The sequence below is a fragment of the Tachypleus tridentatus genome, chromosome 12, assembly GCF_004210375.1.
Source record: "Tachypleus tridentatus isolate NWPU-2018 chromosome 12, ASM421037v1, whole genome shotgun sequence".
Lineage (NCBI taxonomy): Eukaryota > Metazoa > Arthropoda > Merostomata > Xiphosura > Limulidae > Tachypleus > Tachypleus tridentatus.
In genome coordinates, this window is record NC_134836.1 from 113,816,010 (window position 1) to 113,838,589 (window position 22,580).

Consider the following 22,580-nt stretch of genomic DNA (forward strand, 5'->3'; position numbering starts at 1 on the left):
ACAACAGTTATTATATAAAAATAACAAAAAAACACAATCACATCAGTAATTAATATAAAAATAACAACAAAAAAACACAATCACAACAGTAATTAATATAAAAATAACAACAAAAACACAATCACAACAGTTATTAATATAAAATAACAACAAAAAACACAATCACAAGAGTTATTAATATAAAAATAACAACAAAAAACACAATCACAACAGTTATTAATATAAAAATAACAACAAAAAACACAATCACAACAGTAATTAATATAAAAATAACAACAAAACACAATCACAACAGTTATTAATATAAAAATAACAACAAAAAACACAATCACAACAGTTATTAATATAAAAATAACAACAAAAAAACACAATCACAATAGTTATTAATATAAAAATAACAACAAAAAACACAATCACAATAGTTATTAATATAAAAATAACAACAAAAAACACAATCACAACAGTTATTATTATAAAAATAACAACAAAAAACACAATCACAACAGTTACTAATATAAAAATAACAACAAAAACACAATCACAACAGTTATTAATATAAAAATAACAACAAAAAACACAATCACAACAGTTATTAATATAAAAATAACAACAAAAAAACACAATCACAACAGTTATTAATATAAAAATAACAACAAAAAAACAATCACAACAGTTATTATATAAAAAATAACAACAAAAAAAAACACAATCACAACAGTTATTATATAAAAAAATAACAACAAAACACAATCATAACAGTTATTAATATAAAAATAACAATAAGAAACGCAATCACAACAGTTATTATATAAAAATAACAACAACAAACACAATCACAACAGTTATTAATATAAAAATAACAACAAAAAACACAATCACAACACTTATTAATATAAAAATAACAACAAAAACACAATCACAACAGTTATTAATATAAAAATAACAACAAAAAAACACAATCACAACAGTTATTAATATAAAAATAACAACAAAAAAACACAATCACAACAGTTATTAATATAAAAATAACAACAAAAAACACAATCACAACAGTTATTATATAAAAATAACAACAAAAAAACACAATCATAACAGTTATTAATATAAAAATAACAATAAGAAACACAATCACAACAGTTATATATAAAAATAACAACAACAAACACAATCACAACAGTTATTATATAAAAATAACAACAAAAACACAATCACAACAGTTATTATATAAAAATAACAACAAAAACACAATCACAACAGTTATTATATAAAAGTAACAACAAAAAACACAATCACAACAGTTATTATATAAAAGTAACAACAAAAAACACAATCACAACATTTATTAATATAAAAATAACAACAAAAAACACAATCACAACAGTTATTAATATAAAAATAACAACAAAAAGCACAATCACAACAGTTATTATATAAAAATAACAAAAAAAAAATCACAACAGTTATTATATAAAAATAACAACAACAAATGCAATCACAACAGTTATTATATAAAAATAACAACAACAAACGCAATCACAACAGTTATTATATAAAAATAACAACAAACACAATCACAACAGTTATTATATAAAAATAACAACAAAAAACACAATCACAACAGTTATTATATAAAAATAACAACAAAAACACAATCACAACAGTTATTATATAAAAAATAACAACAAAAAACACAATCATAACAGTTATTAATATAAAAATAACAATAAGAAACGCAATCACAACAGTTATTAATATAAAAATAACAACAAAAAAACAAATCACAACAGTTATTAATATAAAAATAACAACAAAAAACACAATCACAACAGTTATTATATAAAAATAACAACAAAAAACACAATCACAACAGTTATTATATAAAAATAACAACAACAAATGCAATCACAACAGTTATTGTATAAAAATAACAACAACAAACGCAATCACAACAGTTATTATATAAAAATAACAATAAGAAACGCAATCACAACAGTTATTAATATAAAAATAACAACAAAAAAACAATCACAACAGTTATTAATATAAAAATAACAACAAAAAGCACAATCACAACAGTTATTAATATAAAAATAACAACAAAAAACACAATCACAACAGTTATTATATAAAAATAACAACAAAAAACACAATCACAACAGTTATTATATAAAAATAACAACAACAAATGCAATCACAACAGTTATTGTATAAAAAATAACAACAACAAACGCAATCACAACAGTTATTATATAAAAATAACAACAACAAACACAATCACAACAGTTATTATATAAAAATAACAACAAAAACACAATCACAACAGTTATTATATAAAAGTAACAACAAAAAACACAATCACAACAGTTATTATATAAAAATAACAACAACAAACACAATCACAACAGTTATTATATAAAAATAACAACAACAAACGCAATCACAACAGTTATTATATAAAAAAATAACAACAACAAACGTAATCACAACAGTTATTATATAAAAATAACAACAAAAACACAATCACAACAGTTATTATATAAAAGTAACAACAAAAACACAATCACAACAGTTATTAATATAAAAATAACAACAAAAAACACAATCACAACAGTTATTAATATAAAAATAACAACAAAAAGCACAATCACAACAGTTATTAATATAAAAATAACAACAAAAAACACAATCACAACAGTTATTATATAAAAATAACAACAAAAAACACAATCACAACAGTTATTATATAAAAATAACAACAACAAATGCAATCACAACAGTTATTGTATAAAAATAACAACAACAAACGCAATCACAACAGTTATTATATAAAAATAACAACAACAAACACAATCACAACAGTTATTATATAAAAATAACAACAAAAAACACAATCACAACAGTTATTATATAAAAATAACAACAAAAAACACAATCACAACAGTTATTATATAAAAATAACAACAACAAACGCAATCACAACAGTTATTATATAAAAATAACAACAACAAACACAATCACAACAGTTATTATATAAAAATAACAACAAAAACACAATCACAACAGTTATTATATAAAAATAACAACAAAAAACACAATCACAACAGTTATTATATAAAAATAACAACAAAAAACACAATCACAACAGTTATTAATATAAAAATAACAACGAAAAAACACAATCACAACAGTTATTAATATAAAAATAACAACGAAAAACACAATCACAACAGTTATTAATATAAAAATAACAACAAAAAACACAATCACAACAGTTATTATATAAAAATAACAACAAAAAACACAATCACAACAGTTATTAATATAAAAATAACAACAAAAAGCACAATCACAACAGTTATTAATATAAAAATAACAACAAAAACACAATCACAACAGTTATTAATATAAAAATAACAACAAAAAGCACAATCACATCAGTACTTAATATAAAAATAACAAAAAACACAATCACATCAGTACTTAATATAAAAATAACAACAAAAACACAATCACAACAGTAATTAATATAAAAATAACAACAAAAAACACAATCACAACAGTTATTAATATAAAAATAACAACAAAAAACACAATCACAACAGTTAATATAAAAATAACAACAAAAAACACAATCACAACAGTTATTAATATAAAAATAACAACAAAAACACAATCACAACAGTAATTAATATAAAAATAACAACAAAAACACAATCACAACAGTAATTAATATAAAAATAACAACAAAAAACACAATCAGAACAGTTATTAATATAAAAATAACAACAAAAAACACAATCAGAACAGTTATTAATATAAAAATAACAACAAAAAACACAATCACAATAGTTATTAATATAAAAATAACAACAAAAAACACAATCACAATAGTTATTAATATAAAAATAACAACAAAAACACAATCACAACAGTTATTAATATAAAAATAACAACAAAAAACACAATCACAACAGTTATTAATATAAAAATAACAACAAAAAACACAATCACAACAGTTATTAATATAAAAATAACAACAAAAACACAATCACAACAGTTATTAATATAAAAATAACAAAAAAAAACACAATCACAACAGTTATTAATATAAAAATAACAACAAAAAACACAATCACAACAGTTATTATATAAAAATAACAACAAAAAACACAATCACAACAGTTATTATATAAAAATAACAACAAAAAACACAATCACAACAGTTATTAATATAAAAATAACAACAAAAACACAATCACAACAGTTATTATATAAAAATAACAACAAAAAACACAATCACAACAGTTATTAATATAAAAATAACAACAAAAAACACAATCACAACAGTTATTAATATAAAAATAACAACAAAAAACACAATCACAACAGTTATTAATATAAAAAATAACAACAAAAACACAATCACAACAGTTATTAATATAAAAATAACAACAAAAACACAATCACAACAGTTATTAATATAAAAATAACAACAAAAAACACAATCACAACAGTTATTAATATAAAAATAACAACAAAAAACACAATCACAACAGTTATTAATATAAAAATAACAACAAAAAACACAATCACAACAGTTATTAATATAAAAATAACAACAAAAAACACAATCACAACAGTTATTAATATAAAAATAACAACAAAAACACAATCACAACAGTTATTAATATAAAAATAACAACAAAAAACACAATCACAACAGTTATTATATAAAAATAACAACAAAAAACACAATCACAACAGTTATTATATAAAAATAACAACAAAAAACACAATCATAACAGTTATTAATATAAAAATAACAATAAGAAACGCAATCACAACAGTTATTATATAAAAATAACAACAACAAACGCAATCACAACAGTTATTATATAAAAATAACAACAAACACAATCACAACAGTTATTATATAAAAATAACAACAAAAACACAATCACAACAGTTATTATATAAAAAAAGTAACAACAAAAACACAATCACAACAGTTATTATATAAAAATAACAACAAAAAAAAACACAATCACAACAGTTATTATATAAAAATAACAACAAAAACACAATCACAACAGTTATTATATAAAAATAACAACAAAAAACACAATCACAACAGTTATTATATAAAAATAACAACAAAAAACACAATCACAACAGTTATTATATAAAAATAACAACAAAAAACACAATCACAACAGTTATTATATAAAAATAACAACAAAAACACAATCACAACAGTTATTATATAAAAATAACAACAACAAATGCAATCACAACAGTTATTATATAAAAATAACAACAACAAATGCAATCACAACAGTTATTGTATAAAAATAACAATAAGAAACGCAATCACAACAGTTATTAATATAAAAATAACAATAAGAAACGCAATCACAACAGTTATTAATATAAAAATAACAACAAAAAGCACAATCACAACAGTTATTAATATAAAAATAACAACAAAAAACACAATCACAACAGTTATTAATATAAAAATAACAACAAAAAACACAATCACAACAGTTATTATATAAAAATAACAACAACAAATGCAATCACAACAGTTATTATATAAAAATAACAACAACAAACGCAATCACAACAGTTATTGTATAAAAATAACAACAACAAACACAATCACAACAGTTATTATATAAAAATAACAACAACAAACACAATCACAACAGTTATTATATAAAAGTAACAACAAAAAACACAATCACAACAGTTATTATATAAAAGTAACAACAACAAACACAATCACAACAGTTATTATATAAAAATAACAACAACAAACACAATCACAACAGTTATTATATAAAAATAACAACAACAAACGCAATCACAACAGTTATTATATAAAAATAACAACAACAAACGCAATCACAACAGTTATTATATAAAAATAACAACAAAAACACAATCACAACAGTTATTAATATAAAAATAACAACAAAAAACACAATCACAACAGTTATTAATATAAAAATAACAACAAAAAGCACAATCACAACAGTTATTAATATAAAAATAACAACAAAAAACACAATCACAACAGTTATTATATAAAAATAACAACAAAAAACACAATCACAACAGTTATTATATAAAAATAACAACAACAAATGCAATCACAACAGTTATTGTATAAAAATAACAACAACAAACGCAATCACAACAGTTATTATATAAAAATAACAACAACAAACACAATCACAACAGTTATTATATAAAAATAACAACAAAAAACACAATCACAACAGTTATTATATAAAAAATAACAACAAAAACACAATCACAACAGTTATTATATAAAAATAACAACAAAAAACACAATCACAACAGTTATTATATAAAAATAACAACAACAAACGCAATCACAACAGTTATTATATAAAAATAACAACAACAAACACAATCACAACAGTTATTATATAAAAATAACAACAAAAACACAATCACAACAGTTATTATATAAAAGTAACAACAAAAAACACAATCACAACAGTTATTATATAAAAATAACAACAAAAAACACAATCACAACAGTTATTAATATAAAAATAACAACGAAAAACACAATCACAACAGTTATTAATATAAAAATAACAACGAAAAACACAATCACAACAGTTATTAATATAAAAATAACAACAAAAAACACAATCACAACAGTTATTATATAAAAATAACAACAAAAAACACAATCACAACAGTTATTAATATAAAAATAACAACAAAAAGCACAATCACAATAGTTATTAATATAAAAATAACAACAAAAACACAATCACAACAGTTATTAATATAAAAATAACAACAAAAAGCATAATCACAACAGTTATTATATAAAAATAACAACAAAAACACAATCACAACAGTTATTAATATAAAAATAACAACAAAAAACACAATCACAACAGTTATTAATATAAAAATAACAACAAAAAACACAATCACAACAGTTATTAATATAAAAATAACAACAAAAAACACAATCACAACAGTTATTAATATAAAAATAACAACAAAAAACACAATCACAACAGTTATTATATAAAAATAACAACAAAAAACACAATCACAACAGTTATTATATAAAAAATAACAACAAAAAACACAATCATAACAGTTATTAATATAAAAATAACAATAAGAAACGCAATCACAACAGTTATTATATAAAAATAACAACAACAAACGCAATCACAACAGTTATTATATAAAAATAACAACAAACACAATCACAACAGTTATTATATAAAAATAACAACAAAAAACACAATCACAACAGTTATTATATAAAAATAACAACAAAAAACACAATCACAACAGTTATTATATAAAAGTAACAACAAAAAAACACAATCACAACAGTTATTAATATAAAAATAACAACAAAAAACACAATCACAACAGTTATTAATATAAAAATAACAACAAAAAACACAATCACAACAGTTATTAATATAAAAATAACAACAAAAAACACAATCACAACAGTTATTAATATAAAAATATCAACAAAAACACAATCACAACAGTTATTATATAAAAAATAACAACAAAAAACACAATCACAACAGTTATTATATAAAAATAACAACAACAAATGCAATCACAACAGTTATTGTATAAAAATAACAACAACAAACGCAATCACAACAGTTATTATATAAAAATAACAACAAAAACACAATCACAACAGTTATTATATAAAAGTAACAACAAAAAACACAATCACAACAGTTATTATATAAAAATAACAACAAGAAACACAATCACAACAGTTATTATATAAAAATAACAACAACAAACGCAATCACAACAGTTATTTTATAAAAATAACAACAACAAACACAATCACAACAGTTATTAATATAAAAATAACAACGAAAAACACAATCACAACAGTTATTAATATAAAAATAACAACGAAAAACACAATCACAACAGTTATTAATATAAAAATAACAACAAAAAACACAATCACAACAGTTATTATATAAAAATAACAACAAAAAACACAATCACAACAGTTATTAATATAAAAATAACAACAAAAAGCACAATCACAACACTTATTAATATAAAAATAACAACAAAAACACAATCACAACAGTTATTAATGTAAAAATAACAACAAAAAGCACAATCACAACAGTTATTATATAAAAATAACAAAAAACACAATCACATCAGTAATTAATATAAAAATAACAACAAAAACACAATCACAACAGTAATTAATATAAAAATAACAACAAAAAACACAATCACAACAGTTATTAATATAAAAATAACAACAAAAAACACAATCACAACAGTTATTAATATAAAAATAACAACAAAAAACACAATCACAACAGTTATTAATATAAAAATAACAACAAAAACACAATCACAACAGTAATTAATATAAAAATAACAACAAAAAACACAATCACAACAGTAATTAATATAAAAATAACAACAAAAAACACAATCATAACAGTTATTAATATAAAAATAACAACAAAAAACACAATCACAATAGTTATTAATATAAAAATAACAACAAAAACACAATCACAATAGTTATTAATATAAAAATAACAACAAAAACACAATCACAACAGTTATTAATATAAAAATAACAACAAAAAACACAATCACAACAGTTATTAATATAAAAATAACAAGAAAAAACACAATCACAACAGTTATTAATATAAAAATAACAACAAAAACACAATCACAACAGTTATTAATATAAAAATAACAACAAAAAACACAATCACAACAGTTATTAATATAAAAATAACAACAAAAAACACAATCACAACAGTTATTAATATAAAAATAACAACAAAAAACACAATCACAACAGTTATTATATAAAAATAACAACAAAAAACACAATCACAACAGTTATTATATAAAAAATAACAACAAAAAACACAATCATAACAGTTATTAATATAAAAATAACAATAAGAAACGCAATCACAACAGTTATTATATAAAAATAACAACAACAAACGCAATCACAACAGTTATTATATAAAAATAACAACAAACACAATCACAACAGTTATTATATAAAAATAACAACAAAAAACACAATCACAACAGTTATTATATAAAAGTAACAACAAAAACACAATCACAACAGTTATTATATAAAAATAACAACAAAAAACACAATCACAACAGTTATTATATAAAAATAACAACAAAAAAACACAATCACAACAGTTATTATATAAAAAGTAACAACAAAAAACACAATCACAACAGTTATTATATAAAAATAACAACAAAAAACACAATCACAACAGTTATTATATAAAAATAACAACAAAAAACACAATCACAACAGTTATTATATAAAAGTAACAACAAAAAACACAATCACAACAGTTATTAATATAAAAATAACAACAAAAAACACAATCACAACAGTTATTAATATAAAAATAACAACAAAAAACACAATCACAACAGTTATTATATAAAAATAACAACAAGAAACACAATCACAACAGTTATTATATAAAAATAACAACAACAAACGCAATCACAACAGTTATTATATAAAAATAACAACAACAAACACAATCACAACAGTTAGTAATATAAAAATAACAACAAAAACACAATCACAACAGTTATTAATATAAAAATAACAACAAAAAGCACAATCACAACAGTTATTATATAAAAATAACAAAAAACACAATCACATCAGTAATAATATAAAAATAACAACAAAAACACAATCACAACAGTAATTAATATAAAAATAACAACAAAAAACACAATCACAACAGTTATTAATATAAAAATAACAAGAAAAAACACAATCACAACAGTTATTAATATAAAAATAACAACAAAAAAACACAATCACAACAGTTATTAATATAAAAATAACAACAAAAAACAATCACAACAGTTGTTAATATAAAAATAACAACAAAAAACACAATCACAACAGTTATTATATAAAAATAACAACAAAAACACAATCACAACAGTTATTATATAAAAAATAACAACAAAAAACACAATCATAACAGTTATTAATATAAAAATAACAATAAGAAACGCAATCACAACAGTTATTATATAAAAATAACAACAACAAACGCAATCACAACAGTTATTATATAAAAATAACAACAAACACAATCACAACAGTTATTATATAAAAGTAACAACAAAAAACACAATCACAACAGTTATTATATAAAAATAACAACAAAAAACACAATCACAACAGTTATTAATATAAAAATAACAACAAAAAGCACAATCACAACAGTTATTATATAAAAATAACAACAAAAAACACAATCACAACAGTTATTATATAAAAATAACAACAACAAATGCAATCACAACAGTTATTATATAAAAATAACAACAACAAACGCAATCACAACAGTTATTATATAAAAATAACAACAAACACAATCACAACAGTTATTATATAAAAATAACAACAAAAAACACAATCACAACAGTTATTATATAAAAATAACAACAAAAAACACAATCACAACAGTTATTATATAAAAAATAACAACAAAAAACACAATCATAACAGTTATTAATATAAAAAATAACAACAAAAAACACAATCACAACAGTTATTAATATAAAAATAACAATAAGAAACGCAATCACAACAGTTATTAATATAAAAATAACAACAAAAAGCACAATCACAACAGTTATTAATATAAAAATAACAACAAAAAACACAATCACAACAGTTATTATATAAAAATAACAACAAAAACACAATCACAACAGTTATTATATAAAAATAACAACAACAAATGCAATCACAACAGTTATTGTATAAAAATAACAACAACAAACGCAATCACAACAGTTATTATATAAAAATAACAACAACAAACACAATCACAACAGTTATTATATAAAAATAACAACAAAAACACAATCACAACAGTTATTATATAAAAGTAACAACAAAAAACACAATCACAACAGTTATTATATAAAAATAACAACAACAAACGCAATCACAACAGTTATTATATAAAAATAACAACAACAAACACAATCACAACAGTTATTATATAAAAATAACAACAACAAACGCAATCACAACAGTTATTATATAAAAATAACAACAACAAACACAATCACAACAGTTAGTAATATAAAAATAACAACGAAAAACACAATCACAACAGTTATTAATATAAAAATAACAACGAAAAACACAATCACAACAGTTATTAATATAAAAATAACAACAAAAAACACAATCACAACAGTTATTATATACAAATAACAACAAAAAACACAATCACAACAGTTATTAATATAAAAATAACAACAAAAAAAGCACAATCACAACACTTATTAATATAAAATAACAACAAAAAACACAATCACAACAGTTATTAATATAAAAATAACAACAAAAAGCACAATCACAACAGTTATTATATAAAAATAACAAAAAACACAATCACATCAGTAATTAATATAAAAATAACAACAAAAACACAATCACAACAGTAATTAATATAAAAAATAACAACAAAAAAACACAATCACAACAGTTATTAATATAAAAATAACAACAAAAAAACAATCACAACAGTTATTAATATAAAAATAACAACAAAAAAACACAATCACAACAGTTATTAATATAAAAATAACAACAAAAAACACAATCACAACAGTAATTAATATAAAAATAACAACAAAAACACAATCACAACAGTAATTAATATAAAAATAACAACAAAAAACACAATCACAACAGTAATTAATATAAAAATAACAACAAAAAACACAATCATAACAGTTATTAATATAAAAATAACAACAAAAAACACAATCACAATAGTTATTAATATAAAAATAACAACAAAAAACACAATCACAACAGTTATTATATAAAAATAACAACAACAAATGCAATCACAACAGTTATTGTATAAAAATAACAACAACAAACGCAATCACAACAGTTATTATATAAAAATAACAACAAAAACACAATCACAACAGTTATTATATAAAAGTAACAACAAAAACACAATCACAACAGTTATTATATAAAAGTAACAACAAAAAACACAATCACAACAGTTATTATATAAAAATAACAACAACAAACGCAATCACAACAGTTATTATATAAAAATAACAACAACAAACACAATCACAACAGTTATTATATAAAAATAACAACAAAAACACAATCACAACAGTTATTATATAAAAGTAACAACAAAAAACACAATCACAACAGTTATTATATAAAAATAACAACAAAAAACACAATCACAACAGTTATTAATATAAAAATAACAACAAAAAACACAATCACAACAGTTATTAATATAAAAATAACAACGAAAAACACAATCACAACAGTTATTAATATAAAAATAACAACGAAAACACAATCACAACAGTTATTAATATAAAAATAACAACGAAAACACAATCACAACAGTTATTAATATAAAAATAACAACAAAAAAACACAATCACAACAGTTATTATATAAAAATAACAACAAAAAAACACAATCACAACAGTTATTAATATAAAAATAACAACAAAAAAAGCAATCACAACAGTTATTAATATAAAAATAACAACAAAAAACACAATCACAACAGTTATTAATATAAAAATAACAACAAAAAGCACAATCACAACAGTTATTATATAAAAATAACAAAAAACACAATCACATCAGTAATTAATATAAAAATAACAACAAAAACACAATCACAACAGTAATTAATATAAAAATAACAACAAAAAACACAATCACAACAGTTATTAATATAAAAATAACAACAAAAAACACAATCACAACAGTTATTAATATAAAAATAACAACAAAAAAACACAATCACAACAGTTATTAATATAAAAATAACAACAAAAACACAATCACAACAGTAATTAATATAAAAATAACAACAAAAACACAATCACAACAGTAATTAATATAAAAATAACAACAAAAAACACAATCAGAACAGTTATTAATATAAAAATAACAACAAAAAACACAATCACAATAGTTATTAATATAAAAATAACAACAAAAAACACAATCACAATAGTTATTAATATAAAAATAACAACAAAAACACAATCACAACAGTTATTAATATAAAAATAACAACAAAAAACACAATCACAACAGTTATTAATATAAAAATAACAACAAAAAACACAATCACAACAGTTATTAATATAAAAATAACAACAAAAAACACAATCACAACAGTTATTATATAAAAATAACAACAAAAAACACAATCACAACAGTTATTAATATAAAAATAACAACAAAAAACACAATCACAACAGTTATTAATATAAAAATAACAACAAAAAACACAATTACAACAGTTATTATATAAAAATAACAACAAAAAACACAATCACAACAGTTATTATATAAAAATAACAACAACAAATGCAATCACAACAGTTATTATATAAAAATAACAACAACAAACGCAATCACAACAGTTATTATATAAAAATAACAACAACAAACACAATCACAACAGTTATTATATAAAAATAACAACAAAAAACACAATCACAACAGTTATTATATAAAAGTAACAACAAAAAACACAATCACAACAGTTATTATATAAAAATAACAACAAAAAACACAATCACAACAGTTATTATATAAAAATAACAACAACAAACACAATCACAACAGTTATTATATAAAAATAACAACAAAAACACAATCACAACAGTTATTATATAAAAGTAACAACAAAAAACACAATCACAACAGTTATTATATAAAAATAACAACAAAAAACACAATCACAACAGTTATTATATAAAAATAACAACAAAAAACACAATCACAACAGTTATTATATAAAAGTAACAACAAAAAACACAATCACAACAGTTATTAATATAAAAATAACAACAAAAAACACAATCACAACAGTTATTATATAAAAATAATAACAACAAACACAATCACAACAGTTATTAATATAAAAATAACAACAAAAACACAATCACAACAGTTATTAATATAAAATAACAACAAAAAACACAATCACAACAGTTATTAATATAAAAATAACAACAAAAACACAATCACAACAGTAATTAATATAAAAATAACAACAAAAAACACAATCATAACAGTTATTAATATAAAAATAACAACAAAAAACACAATCACAACAGTAATTAATATAAAAATAACAACAAAAAACACAATCACAACAGTTATTAATATAAAAATAACAACAAAAAACACAATCACAACAGTTATTAATATAAAAATAACAACAAAAACACAATCACAACAGTAATTAATATAAAAATAACAACAAAAAACACAATCATAACAGTTATTAATATAAAAATAACAACAAAAAACACAATCACAACAGTTATTAATATAAAAATAACAACAAAAACACAATCACAACAGTTATTAATATAAAAATAACAACAAAAACACAATCACAACAGTTATTATATAAAAGTAACAACAAAAAACACATTCACAACAGTTATTATATAAAAATAACAACAAAAAACACAATCACAACAGTTATTATATAAAAATAACAACAAAAACACAATCACAACAGTTATTATATAAAAGTAACAACAAAAAACACAATCACAACAGTTATTATATAAAAATAACAACAAAAAACACAATCACAACAGTTATTATATAAAAATAACAACAAAAAACACAATCACAACAGTTATTATATAAAAATAACAACAACAAACACAATCACAACAGTTATTAATATAAAAATAACAACAAAAAACACAATCACAACAGTTATTAATATAAAAATAACAACAAAAAACACAATCACAACAGTTATTTTTTACAAATGACAACAAAAACACACAATCACAATCGAACAAGCACCACAGTTTACCAAACATATATAAGATTCAAAACTAAAATTAATGTTAGTTTACTATTCAAGTCTAAGCTTAACCTTTGACAACGTCTCTGACAAAAATTGCTAAAATCTGACAAAACAGTTTTTTGATTAGGACAGGCGACTGCAAGACGAGTAATGCAGTAGGTAGCTAAGCCTTCTCTCCTTCCAACATATACGTTTGATAGGCTAATCTTTTTACCGAAAAGGCTTGACGTGAGAAACATACCAATGCACCCAACTTTTAATTTATCGCTGAGCTGCACTTCCAATAATGCTGATAGGGGGCGTTGTAGTTGACTCTCCTTGTTTATATTCGAATATTTTTTGTTTTAAAATCTTTTTACATTATTACTGATATATATATATTCCAAACGAAGTCCTGGTGGCACCTGAAAGAAGTTTGTAAGGTGGATGAATATTAACAGAGCGAAAATTAAAATAATAGTCCTATAAAACTAAAGCCTCAGCTAGGATTAATTTCGCCAAGAAACATCTGCTACTGTCTTAGTACTTTCTTAGAAACTGAAATATCTAGTTACTTGGTCATGATGAAAAAACAAATAAAATCGTATTTGTCTGAACTAGAACATCAGATATTTTATAAGGATTTTCAAACATTTGATAAACTAATATCTTAATGAATTATATTGCAAATAAAATAAAAGAAATATTTAATATTTATATTTACTTTTATCATAAACTTATAGAAATATACTAGTTTTTTTTGTCCAGAATGACCTCTACGAATGGTCAAGAGATCATCGCGTTCACCACAAGTTTTCTGAAACGAATGCTGATCCACATAACATAAACAGAGGGTTTTTCTTCGCCCACATGGGCTGGCTCATGTACAAGAAACATCCAGAAGTCCGCGAGAAAGGAAGGACTGTCGACTGTAGCGACCTCTTACAGGATCCTGTGGTGAGGTTTCAGAAAAGGTAAACAAATATAACAGATATTTATCTCGTTATTGTGGTATGCACCCCAATGGCAGGGTGGTATGTCTGCGGATTTACAGCTCTAGAAATCGGGTTTCGATACCTGTTGTAGACAGATCACAGATAGATCGTTGTTTAACTTTGTGCTTATCTACAAACTAACAATTGATTTGTTTTAAAGTAATAATTAGTATATAAAAATCTTTCAATATGAAACTTATAATACAATCAATATGACTTAAACATAATCTATATTACATTCGTTGACTGTTATATGTGCTAATATCATGTTCCCTGTTTGATTTTAATGTTTGCATACATTAAACCTTCCATTTACCAATGCATCAAACAGACCTATAAAGCCGACATAAATGGCATATGTCCTTCTTGAGTGGGGGCAGATAGCCTAGTTGCTTTGCGCCATAAAACGCCAAACCAACCAACCAACCTTCTTGTGTGTATAAATTAACCAAGCATGGCCTACTGCTTAAAGTGTACTTGGCAACAAATCACAGGCTTTAGGTTCGAACTGTGATGTCCTAAACACGCTTTCAGTTCTGGCTGCATTATAAGAGTGACACTAAACCCTGTTTGTTTGTTCCAAGAGCCGAGCAACACTTTTGTACGGATGGGGCTTTTGACTTTTTCCATCCCCGAGCTATTTGAAAAAAAAACAACTTATTATAAAAACGGCTGGTATGGATAGGGGCGTAGCCAAGGGGAGGGGGTTGGGGTTAATCCCCCCATGTATCCAAACTTTTTAGACAAGTTCAGTTGCCACCTGTGAAGTTTCATAAAGATCCGTGATTGCATGGCAGATAATTTCACACACAACAAATGGACAAATGCAAATTTCTGATTGAACACTTTTAATACAGCAAGTTTTTTCAGAACTAGAGAAATACACTCGAATATCTATGAAAGGCTCAAACGCCTCTTTGTTCTTGCCAGAACATCTACAACACAGTTTGGTCCAACTTTAATATCACTGTGAATGTATAATGAGGCCAGGCCATTCAATCGATCTTCAGTGGTGGTATTTCTCAAATACGTTTTGAGTTTTCTGAGAGTTGAAAACGAACGCTCCATTGAGCTCGTTGACACAGGCAATGTGGCAAATACTTTCAACAGTCTAGAAATGACAGGGAACATTTCTGTATTGCACATTGCATATGCATCTATGATATTTTTTGGTCTGTTGTTCGCAAGTGATTTGTACTAAACCGTAAGTTCACCTACTGCAGCTAGTGAAGTGCTGTCAATGTCAGCCTTGTATATATTGACCAATTCTTTAATTTGGTGACATTGTTGTGCTGTATGTTCTGACCATTCTGTGGTAGATCCTGATGGTAGTAGACACATGAAGTTTGTAAGGAGACTTTTGTGACTGGACAGACGGTCACATATTTGTGAAAGAAAGTGATCAACAAATGGTACAAATACAACAATACAAAAGTACTCCTCGGAGCTAGTGGTTTCTGGGTTAGCAAGGTACATCTGTCTTTTAGTCTGCCTTGGGATTGTGATGTCAATTTGAAGCTCACCACACAGAGTTTGAGCCTCACAGAAAATGTCGTTAAATTCATTCACAGTATTATTTCTAAGTGAATGGATTAAATCTTCCACTAAATCAATGCTCTGTTGCTGCAGTACGTTGCACAGAGGTAAACTAAAGGAAAACAATTTAGCAATGGTAAGTAGAGTGATGATGAATTCTGGCTGTGTTATAGAACACAACAATTGATTGGCTTGCGTGGCAGAATCTCTGTTTTGCCAACCCAATATGGTCTCAAGGGCATCTGTAACTGCATGGATTAATTCTAGTAAGACAATGACTGAGCCATGCCTCTCAACCCACCGGGTGGGCCAGAGACCTTTCTAACTTTTTTTTTTATTCAAGTGCTTTATTCTCCACCAAAAAAAAGAGCCAAAACATGCTTTCATTTGGGTGTATTGAGAAAGTTTTCAATGCTAGAAATTACTCCCATGCAATTTCACATAAGAACTTCTTTACAAGCATCAGAAATAGCCAAGTTTAGGGAATGGGCACTGCAGTGTACATCGAGTGCAAGTGGGAATTTATCAGTTATGTGTCTCTGAACACCATTGAATTTCCCATTCATAGAGGTAGCACCGTCGTACCCTTGTCCTCGCAGGTAAGCCATGTCAATACCATATTTTATCAGATAAGTTATGATAACATCAGCCAAGTTTCTGCCTGTCACATCATAAACAGGTATAAATTGCAAAATATCTTGTCTCATTGCAACAGAGTTGTCATTGGCATGCAGATATCTAACACACAGCGAAAACTGTTCAATGCCTGAAATATCTGTTGTTTCATCAGCTAATATTGAGAAACACTTTGCAGCATTATACCTGTTGACAAAAGCATCAAGAACATGAGTATTACAGGCATTGATGATTTCATTTTGAATTTGAAGACTCAGATACATAACATTCCTCTTTGTACTCTTAAGGCTTGCTGAAAGCTTGACATCACCCTTTGCCCTGTAGTGCAAAATTGCCCAAAAATTTCCATCATTATTGATGGGCTCCTCATCAGTTTCACCAACAAACATTGGACGAGAATCATATTTTCCCCTCAAAGGTAAACCCTGTCTCCCACACAGCAATATAGTATCAATAATAGGCATTAAATATTGCCAGTTCTGTTCAATTTCTTGCTTGTAAGTTGCATCAAGCTGCAAGTGCACAGATGAACTTGTGTTTATGACCTGTAGAAAATTGTTAGCTTTTCCTTTGCTGTCTTGGTGGTACTGTTTCAATTCAACAGCCTTCTTCCAGTTTGTGTATGGAAATTTCACTAGTTGTCCCAATTTCTCGCTTCCAACACCAGCACCATCAGGAACAAAAAGACAGCAGTACTTGCAGAAAGCATCCTTTGCATGTTGAATGTGGAGTAGCCATCTCCACTGTGAAAGCCAATGATGATGAAAACGCAGCTTTCTTGGACCACACTGGGGAAAACATAATCACTCCCTGACTTCCAGACATTCTCAAGGAGGCATTTTTGGTTTCAGCATTTATCTAAAAGAGACAGAAAGACATAGTTCTAATTAAGTTATTTTGCACATAGGAAAGTTTGTTATGAGAGTACAATAACCTCTAAGAGAAAGGCTTAGAGCTGTACTTCACAGAGCAGGCCTAACATCCTGTGGCTGTAGGCCTACAATCACTAGCAGCAATGAATATTCAGTCTAAAACTCATCAGGATGTTGCGTGATGTTTAATACAAAATTAATATAATGAGGAGTCGACTTACCTGTTTACCAATGCTGACATCATCAGAAATGTAATTTCCAATGTCCCAGACTGAACCTGAGATGGTAGTGGCAGCACTGATAGAAGGCCACGGTGATGACTCTGACAATTCAGTTGACAATTCTAATTCAACCTGATTGGCTGCAGCAAATTGATCAGGTTCAGCCTCATGAATGGGTTTAAAGAACCCATGCAGTGCCTTTTGCTTTTCAGGCTTGACATAGTGAATGATTGTTTATCGCAACTTCTTTTGTCAACGTCACATTCACAGTACCATTGGCGCCATCTATAGTGAATGATTCACTATAGATGGCGCCAATGGTACTAGGCTAGTGCCATGGTGCTGCCAGCCTGCCACGGTGCTACTTACTGTTTATTTGTGAAGTTAATTCTTGAAATCCAGGGAATCTGAACATACACTGTCCATGATATTTGAATACAGATTAAAGACACCATACATATATTTTGCACTCTCCTGAGTGACTCTATATTTTATATGTTGATGACAGCACTGTAGGCCTACTTTGCTGGGTCTGATAACTTTAAGTTATATATTATATATACAGGCCAATATATTTATTTATGATTATAAAATAAGACAAACACCTCAGTCTGCCATTCTGAAATTTGCCAAAAGGTGGTCTCAGGATGCATAATTCAGGCTTTTCTTTTATGTTTTTATTAAAAAATATTCCGGGGCGTGCCCCGGACCCCTAACATGGCTTTGCGCCTGCGGCGTTTGCATCAAGCAGTCAAACTGACCCGCCAATGGCCATTTCTGGCTACGCCCTGGGTATGGATATTACATCTTTAATTAAAATATAGAACAATGCTTCGATCTTCTTATGTCATCTTCAGGTTAAAAAAAAAAGAGTTTTAAACAGCCATCTTTAGAATACATTTTTTACTTCAAGTGGATCTCTCGTCATTATGAAATCCAAACTAAGGGCGGCTATGTCTGAACTCTAGAAGAGGGATTCTAATCTAACCGTTTGTTAGGCTTAATAGACCTTGTCTGGGATCTTCTGATAAACAAAATTACACGTTACGTATAATTTTACCATTTCTAAATATTGTGAAGGTTATTATGTAGGCCTAACTTGAGCCAGACTTTATTATCATTTTCTTTTTCCTGATATTTTAAAATAGTATTGATCTTTAAAACTGGACAAATCTAGATGCTGAGAAAACGCTGTTAAAGACATCTTATAACTTTCAAGTTAAGCACAAAATAATGTTGCAATCTCTGGAAGATTTTTTTTTTTATTTCACGCAAAGCTACTCGAGGGCTACCTGCGATATCCGTCCCTAATTTAGCAGTGCAAGACTAGAGGGAAGGTTACTAGTCTTGGACTACTCTTTCACTAACGAGAAGTGTTTAACATAGTTTCATCGGCAGATAAATTTGCCAAGTTTTAAGGGTCAGAACTAATTTATGTTCTACCTACAATCTGTTTGTCACTCACAATGAACTACTTATCGTATGAAATGTGATTAACCCTAAAACCTGCCACGTAAGTTCTATATGTCTTGTAACCATCTGGATCTAATGGATTCGGTATCTAATTGGTACAATAAAACAACATAAAGAAAATAAAAATAACCTTAGCACATTTATCAATAACTTTATCGTTCGATTTATGGTTGTAAGTATTTCATTTTTTATGCACCTAAATTTAATAGATTAATTTGGCCGGTTCCTTGTTAAAGATTGTTCGATTCTTTTTTAACGTACATCAACCTAACGTTAAAGTTTGGAGATAATTATATAAATTTATATCCAACAGGTTCTATATTCCACTGGTTATTCTCTGCAGCTTCTATCTTCCAACTATGATACCAGTGTGGTGCTGGGGAGAGAGAGTGTGGATCGCTTTCCTTACTAACGGTATTCTGCGTTATGTTGTAACGCTGCACATCACGTGGTTAGTAAACAGCGCTGCGCACTACTGGGGAAATCGACCTTACAACCGCTTCATGGAAGCGCGGGAAAACAAGCACGTCGCGTGGTGGGCTATGGGAGAAGGTTTCCACAACTATCACCACGCGTTTCCTTTCGATTACTCCACAAGCGAATACGGTTGGAAACTAAATATTTCTACCATATTTATTGATCTTATGGCCATGCTGGGACAAGCGTATGATATGAAGACAGCGGATCGTGATATTGTTAAAAAAACCAAGTTGAAAACTGGAGATGGAACAGAAACTTTTCAACTTTAGATATAATTTTGGGCTTTACAAATTGCACTCTGAAAATGTAATTCATAAGTCGCACCTTTAGGTCTATAAAAAATAACAAAACGAACCGTTTTCAAACGAGATACTTTCATTCATTATGATTTAGAAAAAATATATTAATTTTTTTGTGATTTTAAGCTTCCGACAGTCTTAGAAGTGCAGTAGATCACAATATTTAAGTAAAAAATATATTGTGATTATATAAATATGAAAATATTTGTTCTTTGCACAAATGGTTTAAATTTTGGAAAGTGCTGTGCTTTAGAGCCAATTTAGAGGGCGCTTTATTTCCTCTTTCAAGGATGTGATTTTGTTTCGATGTTAAATGTTCGTTAATTCAACATTTAATACAGTGAAAAACAGCCAAAAGTGTACAATAATAAATAGTATGTTACATAAATTTACAACTGGTCCAAGAAACTGTTGTTCCTAATTTGTTGCTATTACATTGGTCTTTTGAGAACTTTGTGAATTCTGAAATCGCTGCATGTTTATCACTTAGTGTTGTATACAATTACAATCGCCTTTAGGTTGAAGTAATGTATTGTGGGTACACGCATCGCTGCTAAACCTGATGTTTACGATTTATCATTTCAATAAATAAAATCGCACACACTAGACTTTTTAAACAAAACATGATATAATGTATTTGGTTAATAAGTTGTTATCCGTGTAACTCTCTTATTTGAAAAAATATACGTTATTACTTTATAATATGTTCTTTAAAAGCGAGAGTACAAAATATCCTAGTTTAGAAGCGATTTTATATAAAATGACTTTGTTATGTGTCAACTTATTATAAACTCACTTCAGATATTATCTATGTGTTGATTTCTGTTGTCTTAAACACAACTGCCTTCAAGTTCAAATAAAAGAACATGATTTTAACTAAGAAAATTTTTATAAATGTTTTTTACTGCCTCTATGAGTGCCTAAAAAACGTCGGAATCGACTAGAGAGGATGCAGAGTGAATGGAATAGCGACAACATTAGACTAGGGAGGGCACGTGATGAATTAACTATCTCTTCTTTAACTGTCACATATTTTAAGGCTGTAACTGGTTCCAGTGAAGTATTAAGTAGCTTGACTCTGTGATAAAATCACGTTCTATCAGAAATTTAGGAGGTT

General features: G+C 25.7%; 1 protein-coding gene across 3 annotated transcripts in view; it reads left to right on the top strand.

Annotated features, from left to right (window-relative positions):
- LOC143234386 (acyl-CoA desaturase-like) overlaps nt 1–22,357 on the top strand; it is a 34,788-nt gene extending 12,431 nt beyond the window's left edge. For 2 of the 3 annotated variants that reach the window (XM_076471707.1, XM_076471708.1), the window contains exons 4-5: nt 15,720–15,925; nt 20,998–22,355. In XM_076471707.1, the coding sequence (XP_076327822.1) occupies nt 15,720–15,925; nt 20,998–21,433 (642 nt within the window). In that variant the 3' untranslated portion in view covers nt 21,434–22,355. Of the gene's footprint in view, nt 1–15,705; nt 15,926–20,997 lie in introns of all 3 variants that reach the window. The other variant, XM_076471709.1, reaches the window with a different exon arrangement.
- Nucleotides 22,358–22,580: the final 223 nt, after the last annotated feature.